This window comes from Muntiacus reevesi, chromosome 8 (assembly GCF_963930625.1).
Source record: "Muntiacus reevesi chromosome 8, mMunRee1.1, whole genome shotgun sequence".
Taxonomy (NCBI): domain Eukaryota; kingdom Metazoa; phylum Chordata; class Mammalia; order Artiodactyla; family Cervidae; genus Muntiacus; species Muntiacus reevesi.
In genome coordinates, this window is record NC_089256.1 from 59497795 (window position 1) to 59517456 (window position 19662).

A 19662-nucleotide genomic window follows, 5' to 3' on the forward strand; every position below is an offset into this window, starting at 1 on the left:
AAGTTACAGACAGTGCTCGCTTCGGCAGCACATATACTAAAATTGGAACGATACAGAGAAGATTAGCATGGCCCCTGCGCAAGGATGACACCAAATTCGTGAAGCGTTCCATATTTTTGTATATTATCTATGGTGAAACAGATCACCAGCCCAGGTGGGATGCATGAGACAAGTGCTCGGGGCTGGTGCACTGGGAAGACCCAGAGGAATCGGGTGGAGAGGGAGGTGGGAGGGGGAATCGGGATGGGGAATACGTGTAACTCTATGGCTGATTCATGTCCATGTATGACAAAACCCACTGAAATGTTGTGAAGTAATTAGCCTCCAACTAATAAAATAAAATTAAAAAAAAAAAGTTACAGACAGATTTTCAGCTGTGTTAGAGTGGATGGGGTGACATGGATAAGTGCCCTTAACTCCACAGTGTTCAAGGTTCTACTGTATACATATATGCTTTTGTATAAAATACTATGGAGTGATTTTTTAAAACTGTATCAGAACTAGAGGCCTGAAGGATAAGTTTTTCTACTGTGTTTTTTCTGCTTTGGTACCTTTTGAACTATGTCATACTTATTTCTAAAAACTTAATTTGTTTTAAACTAGTTGAGTGATAGATATGTGTCCAGATTTGCTGAGATCTACAGAATCACTATATAAAACTCGTCAGGAAAAGCTCCATGTAATATAAACACTTTTCATCCTGACGTCTCAGACCCCAACCTGTCCCCCTTGCCTTTGAAGTCTCACTCACTTGTTGCCTAGACCATTGGACTTGAAAAGAGCCTTGGACAATTATCTAGTGGTATTTTCTTTAAATCAAGCTAACACTGCTGCTTTTCTAATACATGTAGCTTGTCTTAACTTTCTCTCACCTGCTGCTAAAGTGTGTTACTTTAAAAATGTGAATATAGGCTTTCAGCGCTGTCTAGATCAAAGCTGCAATAACGAGTAGAATATCAGTATGATACTAATTAACCAGAATCTGAATTATGAGCCAGAGCTCTGCTTCTATGTAGTAGAAACATGAGCTTTGATCTTGGCTTATGACATCAGTGGAATTCCTTGGAGGCAATTATCATCTCCTCATTCACAGTCCCTGCCACAGACCTATATACACCAATAGGAAATGGACAAGCTCCTGCTTAGCTGTGCCCTACACTCCATTCATTCCCTGGTAGCTCAGATGGTGAAGAATCATCTGCAATGCAGGACACCTGGGTTCAATCCCTGGGTCACGAAGATCCCTGGAGAAGGAAATAGCAACCCACTCCAGTATTCTTGCCTGGAGAATCCCATGTAAAGAGGAGCCTGGGGGGCTACATTTCCTGGGTCACAAAGAGTCAGACACGACTGAGTAACACTTTCACACTCCATTCATAGTCAGTTCAGTCGCTCAGTAGTGTCCAACTCTTTGCGACCCCAAGACTGCAGCATGCCAGGCTTCCCTGTCCATCACCAACTCCCGGAGCTTGCTCAAACTCATGTCCATAGAGTCAGTGATGCCCCCCCAACCATCTCATCCTCTGTCATCCTCTTCTCTTCCTGCCTTCAGTTTTCTCAGCATCAGAGTCTTTTCCAAGGAGTCAGTACTTCACATCAGATGGTCAAAGTATTGGAGTTTCAGCTTCAGCCACAGTCCTTCCAATGAATATTCAGGACTGATTTCCTTTAGAATTGAATGGTTTGATCTCCTTGCAGTCCAAGGGACTCTCAAAAGTCTTCTCCAACACCACAGTTCAAAAGCACGAGTTCTTCAGCACTCAGCTTTCTTTATGATCCAATGTATGACTACTGGAAAAACCATAGCTTTGACTAGACGGCCTACTGGAAAAACCATAGCTTTGACCAAATGTACCTTTGTCAGAAAAGTAATGTGTCTGCTTCTTAATATGCTATCTTGGTTGATCATAGCTTTTCTTCCAAGGAGCAAGCGTCTTTTAACTTCATGGCTGCAGTCACCATCTACAGTGATTTTGGAGCCCAAGAAAATAAAGTCTGTTTCCATTGTTTCCCCATCTATTTGCCATGAAGTGATGGGACTGGATGCCATGATCTTAGTTTTTGAATGTTGAGCTTTAAGCCAGCTTTTCACTCTCCTCTTTCACTTTCCTCAAGAGGCTCTTCAGTTCCTCTTCTCTTTCTGTCATAAGGGTGGTGTCATCTGCGTATCTGAGGTTATTGATATTTCTCCCGGCAACCTTGATTCCAGCTTATGCTTCATCCAGCCTGGCATTTCACATGATGTACTCTGCATGTAAGTTAAATAAGCAGGGTAACAATATACAACCTTGACGTACTCCTTTCCCAATTTGAAACCAGTCTGTTGCTCCATGTCTGGTTCTGATTGTTGCTTCTTGACCTGCATACAGATTTCTCAGGAGGCAAGTAAGGTGGTCTGATATTCCCATCTCTTTTAATAGTTTTCCAGTTTGTTGTGATCCACACAGTCAAAGGCTTTGGTGTAGTCAATAAAGCAAAAGTAGATGTTTTTCTGGAACTCTCTTGCTTTTTCTGTGATCCAATGGCAAATTCATAATAAATTTTAGGAAATAACGCTATACTTTCATAGTAAATTTCAGGAAATAACACTCTACCTTCAAAATCCAGACACCAGATATTGTACAAGAGTAATCCTGGTACTAGTGAAAATGTAAGCCTTTGGGTAGAAACAGGATAAACTGTGGCTTGTAGGGGTGGGTTGTGATACAGGTAGAGTCACAGATCCACTTTTTTGGATTGTAAGCCATTGTGTTATAAAATACTGTGGACTCAGTCAGCTAACTTATCTATTGGGTTGTTAAAAATTGTGATGCAAACAAAATGCAAGATTTATTGGGATGATTTTTTAAAAATTCAGTCTCTGTTTGTAACCTAAGGTCCTTGGAGACACCTCTTCTCTCTGCTCATTCCCTTCTGTTTGTGACAAGTTTTGTTTTGCTGCCAAAATGAAATGAATCTTTGGGTTTGAAAAAGAAGCTTGTCTACCTGTAATCTTGTCTCAGCTGTCTCCTGTCTGAGGCGTTAACCAGAGAGGTTCAATGACTGGCCCAGTATCTGTCCATTAACTTGCCAAGGCAGAGCCAGGATTCAAACTGTTGTCTCCTGTTGCCATCTCAGCACATCTCCATCTGCTGTTTGTGGTGTCAAAATAATGGTGGCCTTTGGTAACAATGAAATATTTTATTAGAGGTGGGGGCAATTGTTAAGTTAGATAACCCAGGGAATATATTTAAATTTATATTTTTTCTTTAATCATTGTTCTCCTCTAAGAAATCAAGGCCTCATGGGGATGTTCCTGGTGGTCCGGTGGTTAAGACTCTGAGCTTCCCATGAGGGGATGTAGAGGGTGCCAGTTTGACCCCTGGTCAGGGAACTGAGATCCCACATGCTGTATGGCACAGCCAAAAAAAAAAAAAGAAAGTAATCAAGACCTCATGGACATTAGTAAACAAAAGTGTTTGCATTTCCGCCAGTACCTGTGCTTACCTATTACAAACTTTGTACTTCCCACCAAGGAACACAAGTACTTGTACTTCAACACAATAAACAAGGTGCTCTTAAATGGAGAAGAATAATCCATCGGTTTGCCAGTTATACGTCTTAGCTTCCAAAATTTTCCTGAAATGGGTCCTTTTGAGCCTGAATCCACAAGTGACATCATTTCAGGAGTTTCTCTCCTAGTTCAGTGCTGGCTCTGTATGATGCCTTCTAATTGATTATCTGGTTGTGACTCATCAGGTGAAGTCAGAGCCACTCACATTTCTCAGGAGAACCAGGCACCAGCTCCCTTGGGCACATCAGGACCAAAACTGGGAAAATGAACTTGAGGGTGCTGTGCTTCTATTAACATCAGCCTAATGCCTTCATGTGTAGGGTGCAGTACAGTTTATGGAGCACTTTCTCATAATTCTCTGGGATTCGGTGAGGGACAGAGGGGAGGAGAGGGCAGGAGCTAATCACAGTGCTAAGAAGACTGGGACTGTGTGAATAGCTAGAGGGAGGGCACGGACTGAACTCTCTTCCGTCCTCACTCACGCTGTAGAAGACTGAGCTGCCAGCAAAGAAAGCATCAGGGTCGGAGTAGGGGGCAGCTGTGCACTGCTTCCAGGGAAGGGAGGAGAGAGGGGGAAAGAAATTTGAAGCTGTGGGAGCAGGACCTCCCATGGTCACCTGCAGAGCCAGGTAGGTTGTTCACTTTTATTCGAGTCAGGTGTTGACTCCTAGAGGCAATTTCCCATGGATGAGTCCTGCTGGGACCCACCCATTAATGGTCCCACCCGTTAGCTGGGACCCACCCGCTAATGATGCTGGTTTGAGGAAGTGATGAGAAGTCTGGAACCAAGTGAGATAGATGCTTCGTGAGACAGGGAACTCAAAAGAGAATGTGAATCAGCAGCTGGAAAGAATTCTCTGTTTAAGTGCCAGAGATGTTAACCCTGTTCTGTACATTCATTCATTCCTCAGATTTCCTGAGTGACTGCTATGTCCATGTCACCTGTCAGAGCTGTGGATCTGTAGCGGGTAGGGGTAGGGTGTGCATAATTTGGGAAGGATACAGCTAAGGAATCTTGCATTTCTGTCAGCAACACTAGAAAATTTTCTCTAGGTAGAAGTCTGGTCTTTCCAAACTGGTTATAAATTTGTATATTTTTGCAGCTATCTCCCTACTAGTTTGTCTTATTTCAGAATTGATGAAAAGAGATCTTAAGGGGAATCCTCATTAGGAAAATGAATCCTTTTAAAAATGGGAATGATTTATATGCCATCTTTCCCCAATTCATTCATCTGTTTTTAAAATTGACTATTTGACAATCAAATAAAAATGAATTTTAAAACGAGAATTCTCTTGCAGTCCAGTAGTTAGGACCCTGTGCTTTCACTGCTGAGGGCCCAGGTTCAATCCCTGGTGTAGGAGCTAAGATTCCATAAGCTGCTTGGCACAGCCTAAAAAAAAAAAAGAAAACAGTTGGCTGTTCAAAGTTTCTTTTAAAGTTTCACTGTATTAAATCATGTAATACTAGCTCTAAGAGCTAGTGATTTTCCTTTCTTTTTGAGATAGCACTTTTTGAGATATTGAAGACCTTCACAGATTTGTTATTCTTTGTATGCTATGAACTGATTTTATTTTTTTAATAGTGTTGTGTGAGAAGTTTTTTCTGACTCCTCTCCCAATTTTGAGACAGAACTTTCCCTTTGATCTTCTTTTCTCTGGAGCTCCCTTTTGAGAAGGAGAAGAAATCTCACAGGGTTAGGTACTAAGGGGCAGTGCTGGGTGGGAAGGAAAGGCAGCAGTGCATGTGTCCCACTGCTGTTCTGCAAAGAAACTCCTGCGTCAGATCTAACTTCCCCACGGAGCTTAGAAATGAGGATTCGTGTGATGCTCTTTACTAGCCACAAGTACTGTATAAGGATACTGTGCAGAAACAGGCGTTAAAGGACATTGGGTTCATGTCTAGCTAAAACCCAAGAATATGATGAGGAAAAGGCAGGAATGGCCTTTTTCCTTCAGGATTTAATTGGATCAAGGGAGCAATTAGACATGGTAAACTACATGTTTCTGTTAGGCCCCTACCATTTCTGTCCTTTATTGAACCCATCTTTGCATGAAATGTTCCCTTGGTATCTCTAATTTTCTTGAGGATATCTCTAGTCTTTCCCATTCTGTTGTTTTCCTCTATTTCTTTGCATTGATCACTGAGAAAGGCTTTCTTATCTCTCCTTGCTATTCTTTGGAATTCTGCATTCATATGTGAATATCTTTCCTTTTCTCCTTTGCCTTTCACTTCTCTTCTTTTCACAGCTATTTATAAGGCATCCTCAGACAGCCATTTTTCTTTTTTGCATTTCTTTTCCATGGGGATGGTCTTGATCCCTGTCTCCGTACAATGTCATGAACCTCCGTCCATAGTTCATCAGGCACCTTATCAGATCTAGCCCCTTAAATCTATTTCTTATTTCTACTGTATAATCATAAGGGATTTGATTTAGGTCATACCTGAATGGTCTAGTGGTTTTCCCTACTTTCTTCAATTTAAGTCTGAATTTGGCAATAAGGAGTTCATGATCTGAGCCACAGTCAGCTCCTGGTCTTGTTTTTGCTGACTGTGTAGAGCTTCTCCATCTTTGACTGCAAAGAATATAATCAGTCTGATTTCGGTGTTGACCATCTGGTGATGTCCATGTGTAGAGTCTTCTCTTGTGTTGTTGGAAGAGGGTGTTTGCTATGACCAGTGCATTCTCTGGCAAAACTATTAGCCTTTGCCCTGCTTCATTCTGTACTCCAAGGCCAAATTTGCCTATTACTCCAGGTATTTCTTGACTTCCTACTTTTGCATTCCAGTCCTCTTTTATGGAAAGGACATCTTTTTCGGGTGTTAGTTCTAAAAGGTCTTGTAGGTCTTCATAGAACCGTTCAACTTCAGCTTCTTCAGCGTTACTGGTTGGGGCATAAGCTTGGATGACCGTGATACTGAATGGTTTGCCTTGGAAATGAAGAGAGATCATTCTGTCGTTTTTGAGATTGCATTCAAGTACTGCATTTCGGACTTTTTTGTTGACCATGATGGCTACACCATTTCTTCTAAGGGATTCCTGCCTTAGAAGGGATTCCTGCCTAGTAGATATAAAGGTCATCTGAGTTAAATTCACCCACTCCAGTCCATTTTAGTTCACTGATTCCTAGAATGTCGACGTTCTCTCTTGCCATCTCCTGTTTAACCACTTCCAATTTGCCCTGGTTCATGGATCTAACATTCCAGGTTCCTATGCAATATTGCTCTTTACAGTATCGGACCTTGCTTCTATCACCAGTCACATCCACAGCTGGGTATTGTTTTTGCTTTGGCTCCATCCCTTCATTCTTTCTGGAGTTATTTCTCCACTGATCTCCAGTAACACCTACTGACCTGGGGAGTTCATCTTTCAGGGTCCTATCTGTTTGCCTTCTCATACTGTTCATGGGGTTCTCAAGGCAAGAATACTGAAGTGGTTTGCCATTCCCTTCTCCAGTGGACCACATTCTGTCAGACCTCTCCATCATGACCTGTGCATCTTGGGTGGCCCCACACGGCATGGCTTAGTTTCATTGAGTTAGACAAGGCTGTGGTCCGTGTGATCAGATTGGCTAGTTTTCTGTGATTATGGTTTCAGTGTGTCTGCCCTCTGATGCCCTCTCGCAACACCTACCGTCTTACTTGGGTTTCTTTTACCTTGGACGTGGGGTGTCTCTTCACGGTTGCTCCAGCAAAGCGCAGCCGCTGCTCCTTATCTTGGACAAGGGGTATCTTCTCACGGCCACCCCCCCGACCTTGAATGTGGAGTAGCTCCTCTCAGCCCTCCAGCACCTGCGCAGCCGCCACTCCTTGGATGTGGGGTTGCAAAGATGGGTTCGATAAATGACAGAAATGGTATGGACTTAACAGAAGCAGAAGATATTAAGAAGAGGTGGCAAGAATACACAGAAGAACTGTACAGAAAAGATCTTCACAACCCAATTAATCACCATGGTGTGATCACTCACCTAGAGCCAGACATCCTGGAATGTGAAGTCAAGTGGGCCTTAGAAAGCATCACTACGAACAAAGCTAGTGGAGGTGATGGAATTCCAGTTGAGCTATTTCAAATCCTGAAAGATAATGCTCTGAAAGTGCTGCAATCAATATGTCAGCAAATTTGGAAAACTCAGCAGTGGCTACAGGACTGGAAAAGGTCAGTTTTCATTCCAATCCCTAAGAAAGGCAATCCCAAAGAATGCTCAAACTACTACACAGTTGCACTCATCTCACACGCTAGTAAAGTAATGCTCAAAATTCTCCAAGCCAGGCCTCAGTAATATGTGAACTGTGAACTTCCAGATGTTCAAGCTGGATTTAGAAGAGGCAGAGGAACCAGAGATCAAATTGCCAACATCCACTGGACCATTGAAAAAGCAAGAGAGTTTCAGAAAAGCATTTTTTTCTGCTTTCTTGACTATGCCAAAGCCTTTGACTGTGTGGATCACAATAAACTGTGGAAAATTCTGAAAGGGATGGGAGTACCAGACCACCTGACCTGCCTCTTGAGAAACCTATATGCAGGTCAAGAAGCAACAGTTAGAATTGGACATGGAACAACAGACTGGTTCCAAATAGGAAAAGGAGTACGTCAAGGCTGTATATTGTCACCCTGCTTATTTAACTTTTATGCAGAGTACATCATGAGAAACGCTGGCCTGGAGGAAGCACAAGCTGGAATCAAGATTGCCAAGAGAAATATCAATAACCTCAGATATGCAGATGACACCACCCTTATGACAGAAAGTGAAGAAGAACTAAAGAGCCTCTTGATGAAAGTGAAAGAGGAGAGTGAAAAAGTTGGCTTAAAGCTCAACATTCAGAAAACTAGGATCATGGCATCTGGTCCCATCACTTCATGGGAAATAGAAGGGGACACAGTGGAAACAGTGTCAAACTTTATTTTGGGGGGCTCCAAAATCACTGCAGATGGTGATTGCAGCCATGAAATTAAAAGATGCTTCCGCTTTGGAAGGAAAGTTATGACCAACCTAGATAGCATATTAAAAAGCAGAGACATTACTTTGCCAACAAAGGTCCGTCTAGTCAAGGCTATGGTTTTCCAGTGGTCATGTATGGATGTGAGAGTTGGACTGTGAAGAAAGCTGAGTGCCGAAAAATTGAGGCTTTTGAACTGTGTAGTTGAAGAAGACCAAGAGTCCCTTGGACTGCAAGGAGATCCAACCAGTCCATCCTAAAGGAGACCAGTCCTGGGTATTCATTGGAAGGCCTGATGTTGAAGCTGAAACTCCAGTACTTTGGCCACCTTATGTGAAGAGCTGACTCATTGGAGAAGATCCTGATTCTGGGAGGGATTGGGGGCAGGAGGAGAAGGGCTCGACAGAGGATGAGATGGTTGGATGGCATCACTGACTCGATGGACATGAGTTTGAGTAAACTCCGTGAGTTGGTGATGGACAGGGAGGCCTGGCGTGCTATGATTCATTGGAGTCGCAAAGAGTCGGACATGACTTAGCAACTAAACTGAACTGAAACTACATGTTTCATTGAAATTAATTAGAGTTCTAGGGTAGGAGGTCAGTGCTGTCTTTGTTTACTCCCTAGAATATAAGCAGCATAAGGGCATTTTTTTTCACCACTGTACCCCAGAACCTAAAACAAGTGCTTGGCTATAATAAGAGGTGCTTAGTGAACATCTGTTAAATGAATATAGAACAGTTTTTGGTTTAATCTTAGAAATCATCCTATTCCCCCAAGTCAGATAAAATGTCCGGTATTTAACTTCCAGTCAGAACATGTGGGTATGGGTGTTTTGGATTGTTCATGGTACCTAATCCTCAGCATGGGTGACCTGTTCCTTTTGTTTGAGATGGTGGATGCTATTGATGTAGAGAAGAAGTTCCTTCACAAGGGAGGACCCTCCCCCCCTTTCTCTGCTTACTCGGGATTTAGAGCTATATTAGAGATTCACTGAATTTTTCTTAGTCATCCTGACCATAATGAATAAGATCAAAGTCTTTTATAACTGCTGTGAGTAGTTCCTTCTTTTCAGAAGTAAGATGACTGTTGGTTTATCACTCCCAGGCATTGAGGACTCACAGCTTCTGGCTTGAGTTTTTTTTTAATTGTGAAACTGTTTCATCAATGTGTCATGGCACGCCATTGTACTTGTCTTCAGTGAAGAGACACCGCCTCCATGTGAGTCACTCCAGTCCAATCACAGGAAGGGTTTGCAGTGGCCGCTGTGCCGGGAACTACCTTCCCTGGTGTTTTCCAGTCAACAGCCTGAGCTGATAAGCAGACTAGAGTGAGAGAAATTCACTTGGTTGAAGACCAGTCAGTGTCTCCATGAATCACATGTTCTTCTAGTTGGAACACAGACTGTGGGGTGGAGAGGGCCAGGAAAAAGAAGCCAGCTGTCAGCAACACGTGCTCCTGGTGAATTCACTGATGCTGACTACCTGCTCTGTTCCAGGAAATGGACACAGGAAAAAAGATGCAGGTAAAGGAAGAGGACAGATTTGAGTGCTGTTTGGAGAACTCAGGAAATCAATTGACAGTGAATTTAAGAGATGCTGAAAGGATGGCACAGGTGTTGGTGATGAGGCATGTGGCTTCCTTTGCCTTTATAAAGATGGTTTTGTATTTACCCTGCACCACACAAGGATAACATTTTATATATGCAGATTGTAATTTGTGTTGCATCAGATGTGTGTGTGTGTGTATATAAATATATTTTAATCTGGGCTCAAAATATGATGTGTAAATATTTGGTTTTATCCAGGTTATTCTTAATTACAGATAATGAATTGAGGGCCTTATAAGGGTAACTAATCACTTTATTGGAGACACAGCTTGGTTTTGTTAACTGGAATATTCATCACAGCACAGTTCTTTCAGTTCTTACGTGAAAAGCTGTAAGCTGGCTTTGAGATCTTTCACTCACAGAGACTCAGTCTTACCCCTCAAGATCTCATCCTCCTGAATGCAGATGCATGTTTATACTTGGTCACAGGTGAAGAATGTCCTTTACTTCTGAGTTTCCATTCAACAATCCATATTTCAGGGAGGGTTCTCAAATTCTTATCTTGCCCTGTTAGGTTCGGCACAGCACTGATTGGGGCCAGTGATAATGAGCAAAGGTCTACTAGGCTTGCAGGCATGCACAGCTCCCAGTCCTGGGCCAGGAAAACTATCAACCAGGGGTCAGCTGATCCTGTGAAGGAGTCAGTAGTTAATACTTTAAGTGCCCTCTCTAGGGGGCATTTATATTCAGCGAACTCTTCTGAGAAGCAAAGCTGCTGCTTCTGTTTAGTCAGTTGCTAAGTCATGTCCTACTCTTTGGGACCCCACGGACTATATAGCCTTCCAGGCTCAAGAAGCAAAGAATGAGCCACTATAGTGAAGTTTGAGGTGGACACTGAGAGGGAGAACCTAGAAATCTATTCCCAAGACTCATTTTCCTAGGATTTACTTGAGTTGACACATCTTGTCCAAGATTTGTTGAACTGAAATATATATGTGAGATGTATGTTTTGTTATTGGTGGTTTAACAATTCCAGAGTTACATTTTAAGAGCAAAGATTTAAACTTACAGACCATAGTCAAAAATATTGCTCCCTAGCTGTGAGACTGGGCTGGGGATTCCTCAGTACCTCAGTTTACTTACCTGAAAATGAGGATACCAATCTGTACGTCACAGGGGAGTGGTGAGGCTTAAATGGGATGCTTAGCACCCGTGGCTCAAGCAGTAAAGAATCCGCCTGCAATGCAGGAGACACAGGAGACATGGGTTTGGTCCCTGGGTCAGGAAGATCCCCTGGAGGAGGGCATGGCAACCCACTCCAGTATTCTTGCTGGGAAAATTCCATGGACAGAGGAGCCTGGTGGACCATGATCCATGGGGACACAACTGAATCAACTGAGCACACATGCATGTGCGCACGTGCACACACACACACACACACACACACACAGCATAAGTAGTGGTGGTTTGGGGGAAAGCTTCTGCTAAAAACACTGTGATGAACATGTTGGGTGTATCTCCGAAACATTAATAAACTCATCAAATAATATAATTTGGAGAGTGGGCAAGTGTTCCATGAAGCCCATGGAGAAATTCTGGTAAAGCTAGATCTAAAATTGTATTTGTTTCTCTGTGTTGTCACAAAATGAGTTAGCAAGGTGGTTTGGTAGGTGGGAAAGGTGGTATTATCTGTAGGGAATTGTACACAAACTTTGATAAAACTGGTCACAGTTTTTCTGTGTCAAGTTTTTTGGCTTTTGTTTGTTGTTTGTTTTTGCTTTAATTTACTGAAGATGTCTTTGACAAAGAAAAATAAGTATTTTCCCTGAATAAGTATTAAGATTTTTGGTCTTCCTTCAGTTCAAATATTTCTATTTACCACTACTTCAGTAAGAGGAGCCCCCTTTACAAAAACGGAATATGAATCAGAAAAGAGAGATTTTGGATATTGACTTCCTTTTTAAAGAACTAAAATAGTGAGCCTCTGAGGAATGTGATTATCTCCTTCACCAGAACAGTATATGGTGGTTTCAATCTACAGTCAAGCATACCGATTCCTTTTAACAGAAGATGATTTTAATCTTCCTGAAAGGTTTGTAGAACCCTACAGTTGGAATGAAACTCGTGGTCATTTAATGCAGATGGTACTGGTTGTACCGGACCCACTAGGGGGACTCCTTCACCATCTTGCCCAGGAGTAGCAGCCTGACCTGTCTTCTCAGCAACATCTCATCGTCATCTAATTATTGCACTGACTCTTCTCTTTTCTCCTTCTACCTCTTTCAAGAACAATGAAGAATCCTTGCTGTTTTTCTCAATGAGGAAGTCTAGAATTGTGTTGGCAACCTCTTAAAAAGTCAAGGCCTCTTTGAGAGGTAAATGAATAAGTTACAAGGTCTCAAACTATTGCTAATCATAGTCCCTGATTTCTTTTCTCTGCTGTCCAAGTAATGGACTTTCAAGAGGTCCTTTCTCTGAATTCTCATGAAGCATGAATGTATTTGGGCCACTTGGGGGTTTATGGTTTTGTGGACATAAGTTTATAGACCAAGGGAATTTACTGGTTTGTAACTGCAGTTCTTCTGGCTCAAAAGCCTTTGCAGCAGGGCACCACAATAATATCTGACTTAATCCTTTATGATTTGGCCCATAATATTGCTAATATTCACAGAGACTTTACTCTGATCACATGTTTTTTCTCCATTAAAAAAAAAAAAAGCCTTTTTCACTTTTAAACAGTTTTTATTTTGAAAGCATTTGGTTTTCTAATAACTTATGTTTAAGATTCCATAGAGGCAGATGCAATTATTCTTAATAATTTAGTAACAAAGTGACTTTAACAGTTTTACTTTTTTTTTCCTCATTTACTTTTTATTAGTTGGAGGCTAATTACTTTACAATATTGCAGTGGTTTTTGTCATACTTTACTGACTTTTTAAAAATCATGCCCTGTGCCCTGTGTGTGTGTGTTCGGGTTGGGGGTTACTTTAAAAGACAGCTGAGTGCTGTGTAGGAGATTGGACATGACTATCACCGGTGATTCATTTGCTTCCCTGATTCATTGCTAGCCTAGGTCCTAGTTCAAGTTAGCACAGGATGTCCCTTGTACAGACTGTCCAGAGGTTTTAAGGGAAACTTTCAGAACTAATGAGGAATGGGAAGGAGATAAAGTGCCTCAAACACTAATGAGGGCAGGGGATACAGAGGAATCCGACCATAGCACTAGAGAAGGAGGCGTGGCCGAGAGTGCTGGTGGTTTCAGTCTTGGCTCCGCCACTGTCCATGAAGTCAGTGAGCATACCTGCCTCCAGATAATACACATTCCATGGTGCTTTGGTTTCCTTCCAAAATGAAGACCATGTGTCATCTGATGGAACTCAAAATTGCTAGGAAACAGATGGGACCTCGTTGGGTAGTATCTGTCATTGAACACCCTAAGCACTCTTACAGGATCTTTTTTGCTTCCTCTGTTTCTTCTCTTGCCTACAGTTTTCCCAAGATCTTCTGATCCGTAGCTCACCTAATTTTCGAATGGAATCTGAGATCCTACGAGCTGAATTTCCACAATATATGTTAACTTTCTTCTCTACTTAGGCCCCTCTGCATGGTTAAGGCATGGGCTAGAGTTCCCAGGGTGGTTGATCAGACTTGTGGTTAATTGACCAAATGCCTAAAAACTATAGCATTATCCACCTTACTTGCAGGCAGGCACACACACACGCACACAGGTGTGGTTCTTCAAAATCACAGAGATGCCTTGACAATTAAATATGATTTTACTTCCCCAGTTGATTGCCCAGCTCTTTTAAGCAATAGATTCTACCATACAAAATAATTCCTGCCCCAGGTCCTTGAAATTTGTATTAATGGACACATAGTTTTATTTGAAATTCACTCAGAGCTTTCTATATCCTCTAGGCATCTACAGCACAAAGATAATAACATATTCATAAAAAGTATCCTGCTTCACTTACATGTTGAAGAGTCTTAGAAGAGCTGCAGTTAAGGTTTTTTGTTTAGTTAAGATTTGGTTATCTACTTGTGTGTACTGTTGTCACCAATCACCTAGAATATAGAATCCATCAAAGTGGACAGTTCCCCAGCCAAATAGGAGAGTTGTAGAGCTATATTATTCTTTTCCTGGATGTTGTAGAGGCTGAGCTTCTTACTTGAGTAGAGAAGAAAAAATAGAAGCAGGTAACACTTGACTTATTTGAATATAAAAGTGGGAAATTCTGAGTTCCTGAATCCTAAAGCCTTGGGAAAAGAGCCTGTTTGTCTGTATTAATGACTTAACTGCAGGTCTTATTCTGCTTTCAGTTAAAATTTTTAAATATTCAAACTCATGTTCCTTACCGCCTTTGTTTACTCTTGTTTTTAAGGAAGACTGGGCGTGTTGAAGACTCAGACCTGGCACACATATAAACTACAGGTGTGACAAATTATTTTGGGTGGAAGGGTAAGAGCCCAAAGTTAGAGCATTTCCTGGGGCAAGAGAATTTAAAGATAAGGAGATGGAGAACAGGGCAGGAACAGGGTCATGAGTGGGAATTTGGGCGTGGTGACAGTCATTCAAAGAAGACAGAAGCAGAAAGTCACTGGTGGCCAAGTGTGGGGTGGACGGGAGAGGAGAGAAATGTGAGATGGCCAGCAGGCCAGCTAGTAGCTGGCTGTAATTGTTCTGGGGGGTGGCAAGGATGAGAAGATATGTCAATTATGTATATATAAAGAAGCTTGATTTATAATATAAAGGAACTATGATATTATTCCTTTTTATTTTTATTTTTTTTATATTATTCTTTTTTTAAAAAAAGGAATTAAAAAACTTTGTTCTTAAAACCAATCACTTTCCTAAGTCATTGTGTAAATTTGGCTTGTTTGCGAGCAGGGCACGTTTTTATGGATTTCAAGGGAGAAAGATCCACATATGTTGTTCAAGGTTGAGCCAAATGCTGGTTTCTTCTCTAAAGGAAAGAGGGGAAAGAAGTCTTCCCTCTCCTCTTCACCCCCTGACAGAGAAGGAAAGGACAGCCTGTCCCTCCCAGGTGGGGCTAGAAGGCCCACTGCATCATAAGTAGACTCCTGCCAGCAACAGCAGTGCTTCTACAGCCCCCGGAGTTTCATGTTCTCCTTCTCTGCTGTGTGCTTGGCCCGTGCTGGACAGGAGACCAGTAAACAAGAAGCCTGTCCTTGAGGAAATTTCCAATCCAGAGAGGGGACAGTGCCAGCAGATAAGTAATTATAGCATAGAGGGAACTGTTGTAAAAACTTAAGAGTGCGTAGAAACCACTCTTTCTGGAGATGCCCTGGAATTGTCTGCAGATGTGAGGGGGATTTTGAAGGGCACACAGAAATCCCTTCCAAGAGAAAAGGAGTCGGGCATCCCGGTTACCCTGACGAGATGACACAGTGTCTAGATGATGCCATCTGGAGAGTTAGCAGCTCCCAAAGATCCTGGTCACTCCTGTTCCAGAAAGACAGTCTCTCAGGGTGTTTTCCCAGGTGACCTGACTGAGCTCCAGATGAACAGGTTCTACTGCAGTGAGCTCCGTTTTCCCTCTTCAGTTCTCAGTTCTTTTTCTTCCCATCCTGGTCTAAGGCTAGAGGTGAGACACACTAACTTTTTAGAGATGCTTTCTCCCAGACCCCTGCTCAGTGAACATTCCAGTTCCTCAGCTGATTGCCTGGTGTGCAGTCCTGACATGAGATATTATGACGTGTCATTGTTTTAGACCCATTCAGTTAGGATTTGGGATCATCTGGACTGGGTGGAATTTGATTATTTATACACTGTGAACAAAGAAGTTTGCCAAATAAATTAATGCTCTGTTAAATAAGATTCCAAGAAGGATACCTAATGTAATTATGTAGAAAGTAAGGTGTTTGGGTTTTCTTTATTTTTTAATCAGATTCCAGCATACTTTAAAAAAATGAATCTTGTCAATTCATGAAAGCAGCCCTAGTAGGAGTTTTAATTGTTAATTTTTTAAAGCAAATAAGACATGAACACATTCTCATTTTTATAAAAAGTGAACAAACCAGAACTAAAATAAAAAGTACATGTCTCATTTTGCCAACTAAATGTTTGTAGCTACCTTTTTCTTTGCATATACACACTTTTAATGACATATAGTTTTGTTTTGCACTTTTGTAAAATAGGATCAGCCTAATCTGTAACTAGCTCTCATCTTACAGTATTCTAAGATGAGTGTCCTATGACCACGAACATATGTCTACTTCATTCTTTTGGACAGCTGTATAATGTTCCATATTATAGCTGTACTATGATTTACTTATTCATCTCCCTGATGGTGGATATTTAGATGATTTGCATTCTTTGTCAGAACAAAGCATTAGTATCTGTCTTTATTAAAATCTTTGTGTCTGTGCACAAGTTTCTTCCAATAGGATTTCTGTTGAATTCTTGGTTAGCAGTTGGAGTCAATGTTTATTTATACTTGGAGATAACAAAAGTATTTTTCTTAGAAATACTCAATTTTTCCTGCAAATTATGCTGCCTTTTCTATAAATAGTTAGGCTTGTGACATCCTTTGTGGAGCATTCCATGGAGCCACTGTATGGGATGGTGTCAGCAATTTTATTATAAACTCTTGCCAAAGGCAGTGTCAGAAATGAGCCTTCATAGCACAGAAGTAGAAATTAGTTCTTGATTCTTTTTTCTCCTTCCTATCCTGACACAAGATTATAGAGATTCTACAGAGTGGCTTATTTAGTATAGTCATTTAAGCAGCTCTGGTAAAGCATGAATGCATTCTTATTTTTTAAAAATAAGATGGAATTAGGATATGGGATCTGGAAGACAGGGATGGCCCTCCCTTAATTTAATAAAAACAATCTGAGAAAACAGGAGCCCCTCAGATCTTTCATTGTTTGTTTCTTGTTTCCTCTGCCTATGTATTTCTCTGTCTCTCTCCTTTCTCTTTCTGCGTGAATTGTAACATTGCTCTCTGTGGCTGTTGCCCAGATTAAAGCGGTGGAGAAATTTGTGACTGCATATAGCAACTATTTGGTACCTCTGACACAAAGGAGAGGAAAGTAATGGGGGCACACTTTGGCTGCCACATCTCTACTCTTGCAACCCCCGAAGGGGATTTTTATGGGATCTCAATGCCAAACCCTTCCAGTGAAATGACCTCGCCAATATTGAAATGTGATTTGTGTTTTCCTTCCAAGATCTAACATGTAGTTCAAAGATAGATAGAAAAATTCTTATCTTCTTGTTTCTGTTCTTTTTTCTGTCTAATTTTAAAGCTTAGGTAAAAACAAGAAATGATCTAAATCAGAGTTATCAGACCAGTAAGATGTCTTGGAAAAAGAGAAAGATCTTCTGAATAAAAAGGCAGGAGAAGGATTTCCCTGGTGGTCCAGTGCTTCCAATGCAGGGGGTGTGGGTTCAGTCTCTAGTCAGGGAACTAAGATCCCACATGCAACAAGGCCTGAAGAAGGCAGAAGGTCCAAATATCCATCAAAGGGTTGGACTAGGTGGTGCTAGTGGTAAAGAACCCACCTGCCAATACAGGAGACATAAGAGATGAGGGTTTGGATCCCTGGGTTGGGAAGATCCCTTGGAAGAGGGCATGGCAACCCACTCCACTGTTCTTGCCTGGAGAATCCCATGGACAGAGGAGCCTGGCAGGCTACAGTCCATAGGGTCGCAAAGAATCAGACATGACTAAAGCAACTTATCACACACACAAGTGCACTTTGGTACATCCACTTGTGTAAAATAGAATGAGAATGCTCTCTTTCTGCCAATGTATCCATAGAAAGATCTCCAGGATATTACTGTTAGGTGAAAAAAATAAGATGCAGTGAGTGTGTAGAATATGCAAATATTTCTCTAAGAAAAGGGGAAAACAGGAATGTATATTTGTATTTACTAGTATTTGCATAAGGAAACTGAAGGTTACACAAGCAATGAGTAAGACTGTTCATGGACTGCCTCTTTCAAGTGTCCTAATTTTTGAATCAGGACTGTATTACCTATTTAAGAAATAAAAATAATTTTTTAAAAGGAAATTCTGCATTGTTAGCAAAGATCTTGTTTAAATCCACTGTATATGTGATTTTACTTCTCATAGGGTAGGGTCAGTTGCAGGACCATGTATTTTGAGGAGAAAGGGAATAATCTATAATTATAACATATATGGCAATTTAAATTCTAACTGTTTTGGTAGGAAATTGAAATGATAGATTTGCATCTAAACCGTTTCTTTAGCTTGTTCAGAATTCTTAGATTTGTTCTTAATTTTTTTCTTCAAAGTAATTGAAAACTTTAAAACAAGATGCTCTTTTTTTCATTTTTTAATTTTTATTTTACAATATTACATTAGCTTCAGGTGTACAGCATAGTGATTCAGTTTTTTTTGGTGAGGTTTTTTTCAGATTATATTCCATTGTAGCTTATTACAAGATGTCAGGTATGATTCCCTGTGCTATACAGTAGAACATTATATAATGATAAAGGGACTAAAACAAGAAGAGGATATCAAATTTATTAACATATATGCTCCCAACATAGGATCACCTAAACATATAAAGCAAATACTAACAGACATAAAGGGCAAAATTGATGATTAGCTTAAAACAAGATGCTCTTGATTCACAATCAAAATCCCTTGCTGAGGCCTTGGTGAACACAGTGAGAAAGTGTGGTATTAAGCCTTTTTGTTGTGTCTGTGCTTTTATTTTTTACAGGAGCAGGAAAATTCAGATTCGAAACATCCCTCCTCACCTGCAGTGGGAGGTAGGCCATGTCATTTCTGTATTTATTATCTTCCTGCTCTCTGTCTTCTTTTTCTAATGGAGTAACAGGGCATTTTTGTCCCTTTTCTATAGTTCCCTTTCACGTTTAGGAATTAGAGGTCCCCAGGCTTTGCCTTCTTTAGCACCCCAGTGGGAATGACCAGCCCTGCATTTGTGGTCAGAGCCGTCCCTTCCGTTGTGCTGGATATACACTTTGATCCGTTATGTTCTGTCTCCTCAGGAACCGAGCACCAACAGAAAACTAAACAAAATAAATGCCTTGCTTGTGATTTTTATCCCATGATTTTATAAAAGATTCTAACCTTTCTAAATTATGATTTGGGAGGAAATAAAATAAATGGAAAATCAATAAGAATAGAAGGTTCTGTGTTAGTTTGGGCAAGTGTTTTATTTTTAATTAGTTGTGAATAACAGTTAAGACATTTTCAGAGTTGTAAAACTTCTTACAAGATTGTTACCTTGAAATAAGATAGAGTATGAGGAGTAGCCTTATTGCCTCATTTAAAGGCACACTGCCCCATGTCCCCCAACTCAAACAGAATTAAAATAGACTTAAAGGAAATAGAATGTTTTGGCTAACATTTTTGTTACTTTAAGGGGGAAAAAAAAGCCACTTTTTATTGCAGAAAATTTTGAGCATATACATCTCTCATTGCTTCATAAAATAAGGAGATCCCTAAAGGAAAACTGATGGAAGAATGGTTAAATCTTTCAGAAAAGAGAAGTGCTTTTTGTACATTAGTCTGCTTCTCATTTTAAAAGCAAATGGGCTCCAACCATCATGAATGTGATTGTTAACAATTACTAAGAAAACTGCTGTGTTTCCTCAGTAAACAG

The 19662-nt window shown here is 40.9% G+C and overlaps 1 protein-coding gene and 1 non-coding gene across 5 annotated transcripts in view; both read left to right on the forward strand.

The window, feature by feature from the left end:
- The window catches only part of IGF2BP2 (insulin like growth factor 2 mRNA binding protein 2), a 164719-nt gene that overhangs the window by 104545 nt on the left and 40512 nt on the right, over positions 1–19662 (forward strand). For all 4 annotated transcript variants that reach the window (XM_065942743.1, XM_065942747.1, XM_065942744.1 and 1 more), the window contains exon 3: positions 18757–18805. In XM_065942743.1, the coding sequence (XP_065798815.1) occupies positions 18757–18805 (49 nt within the window). The remainder of the gene's footprint in view (positions 1–18756; positions 18806–19662) is intronic.
- On the forward strand, positions 13–118 carry LOC136173826 (U6 spliceosomal RNA). The gene has a single exon (XR_010664306.1). It is a non-coding gene; the product is annotated as a U6 spliceosomal RNA (small nuclear RNA).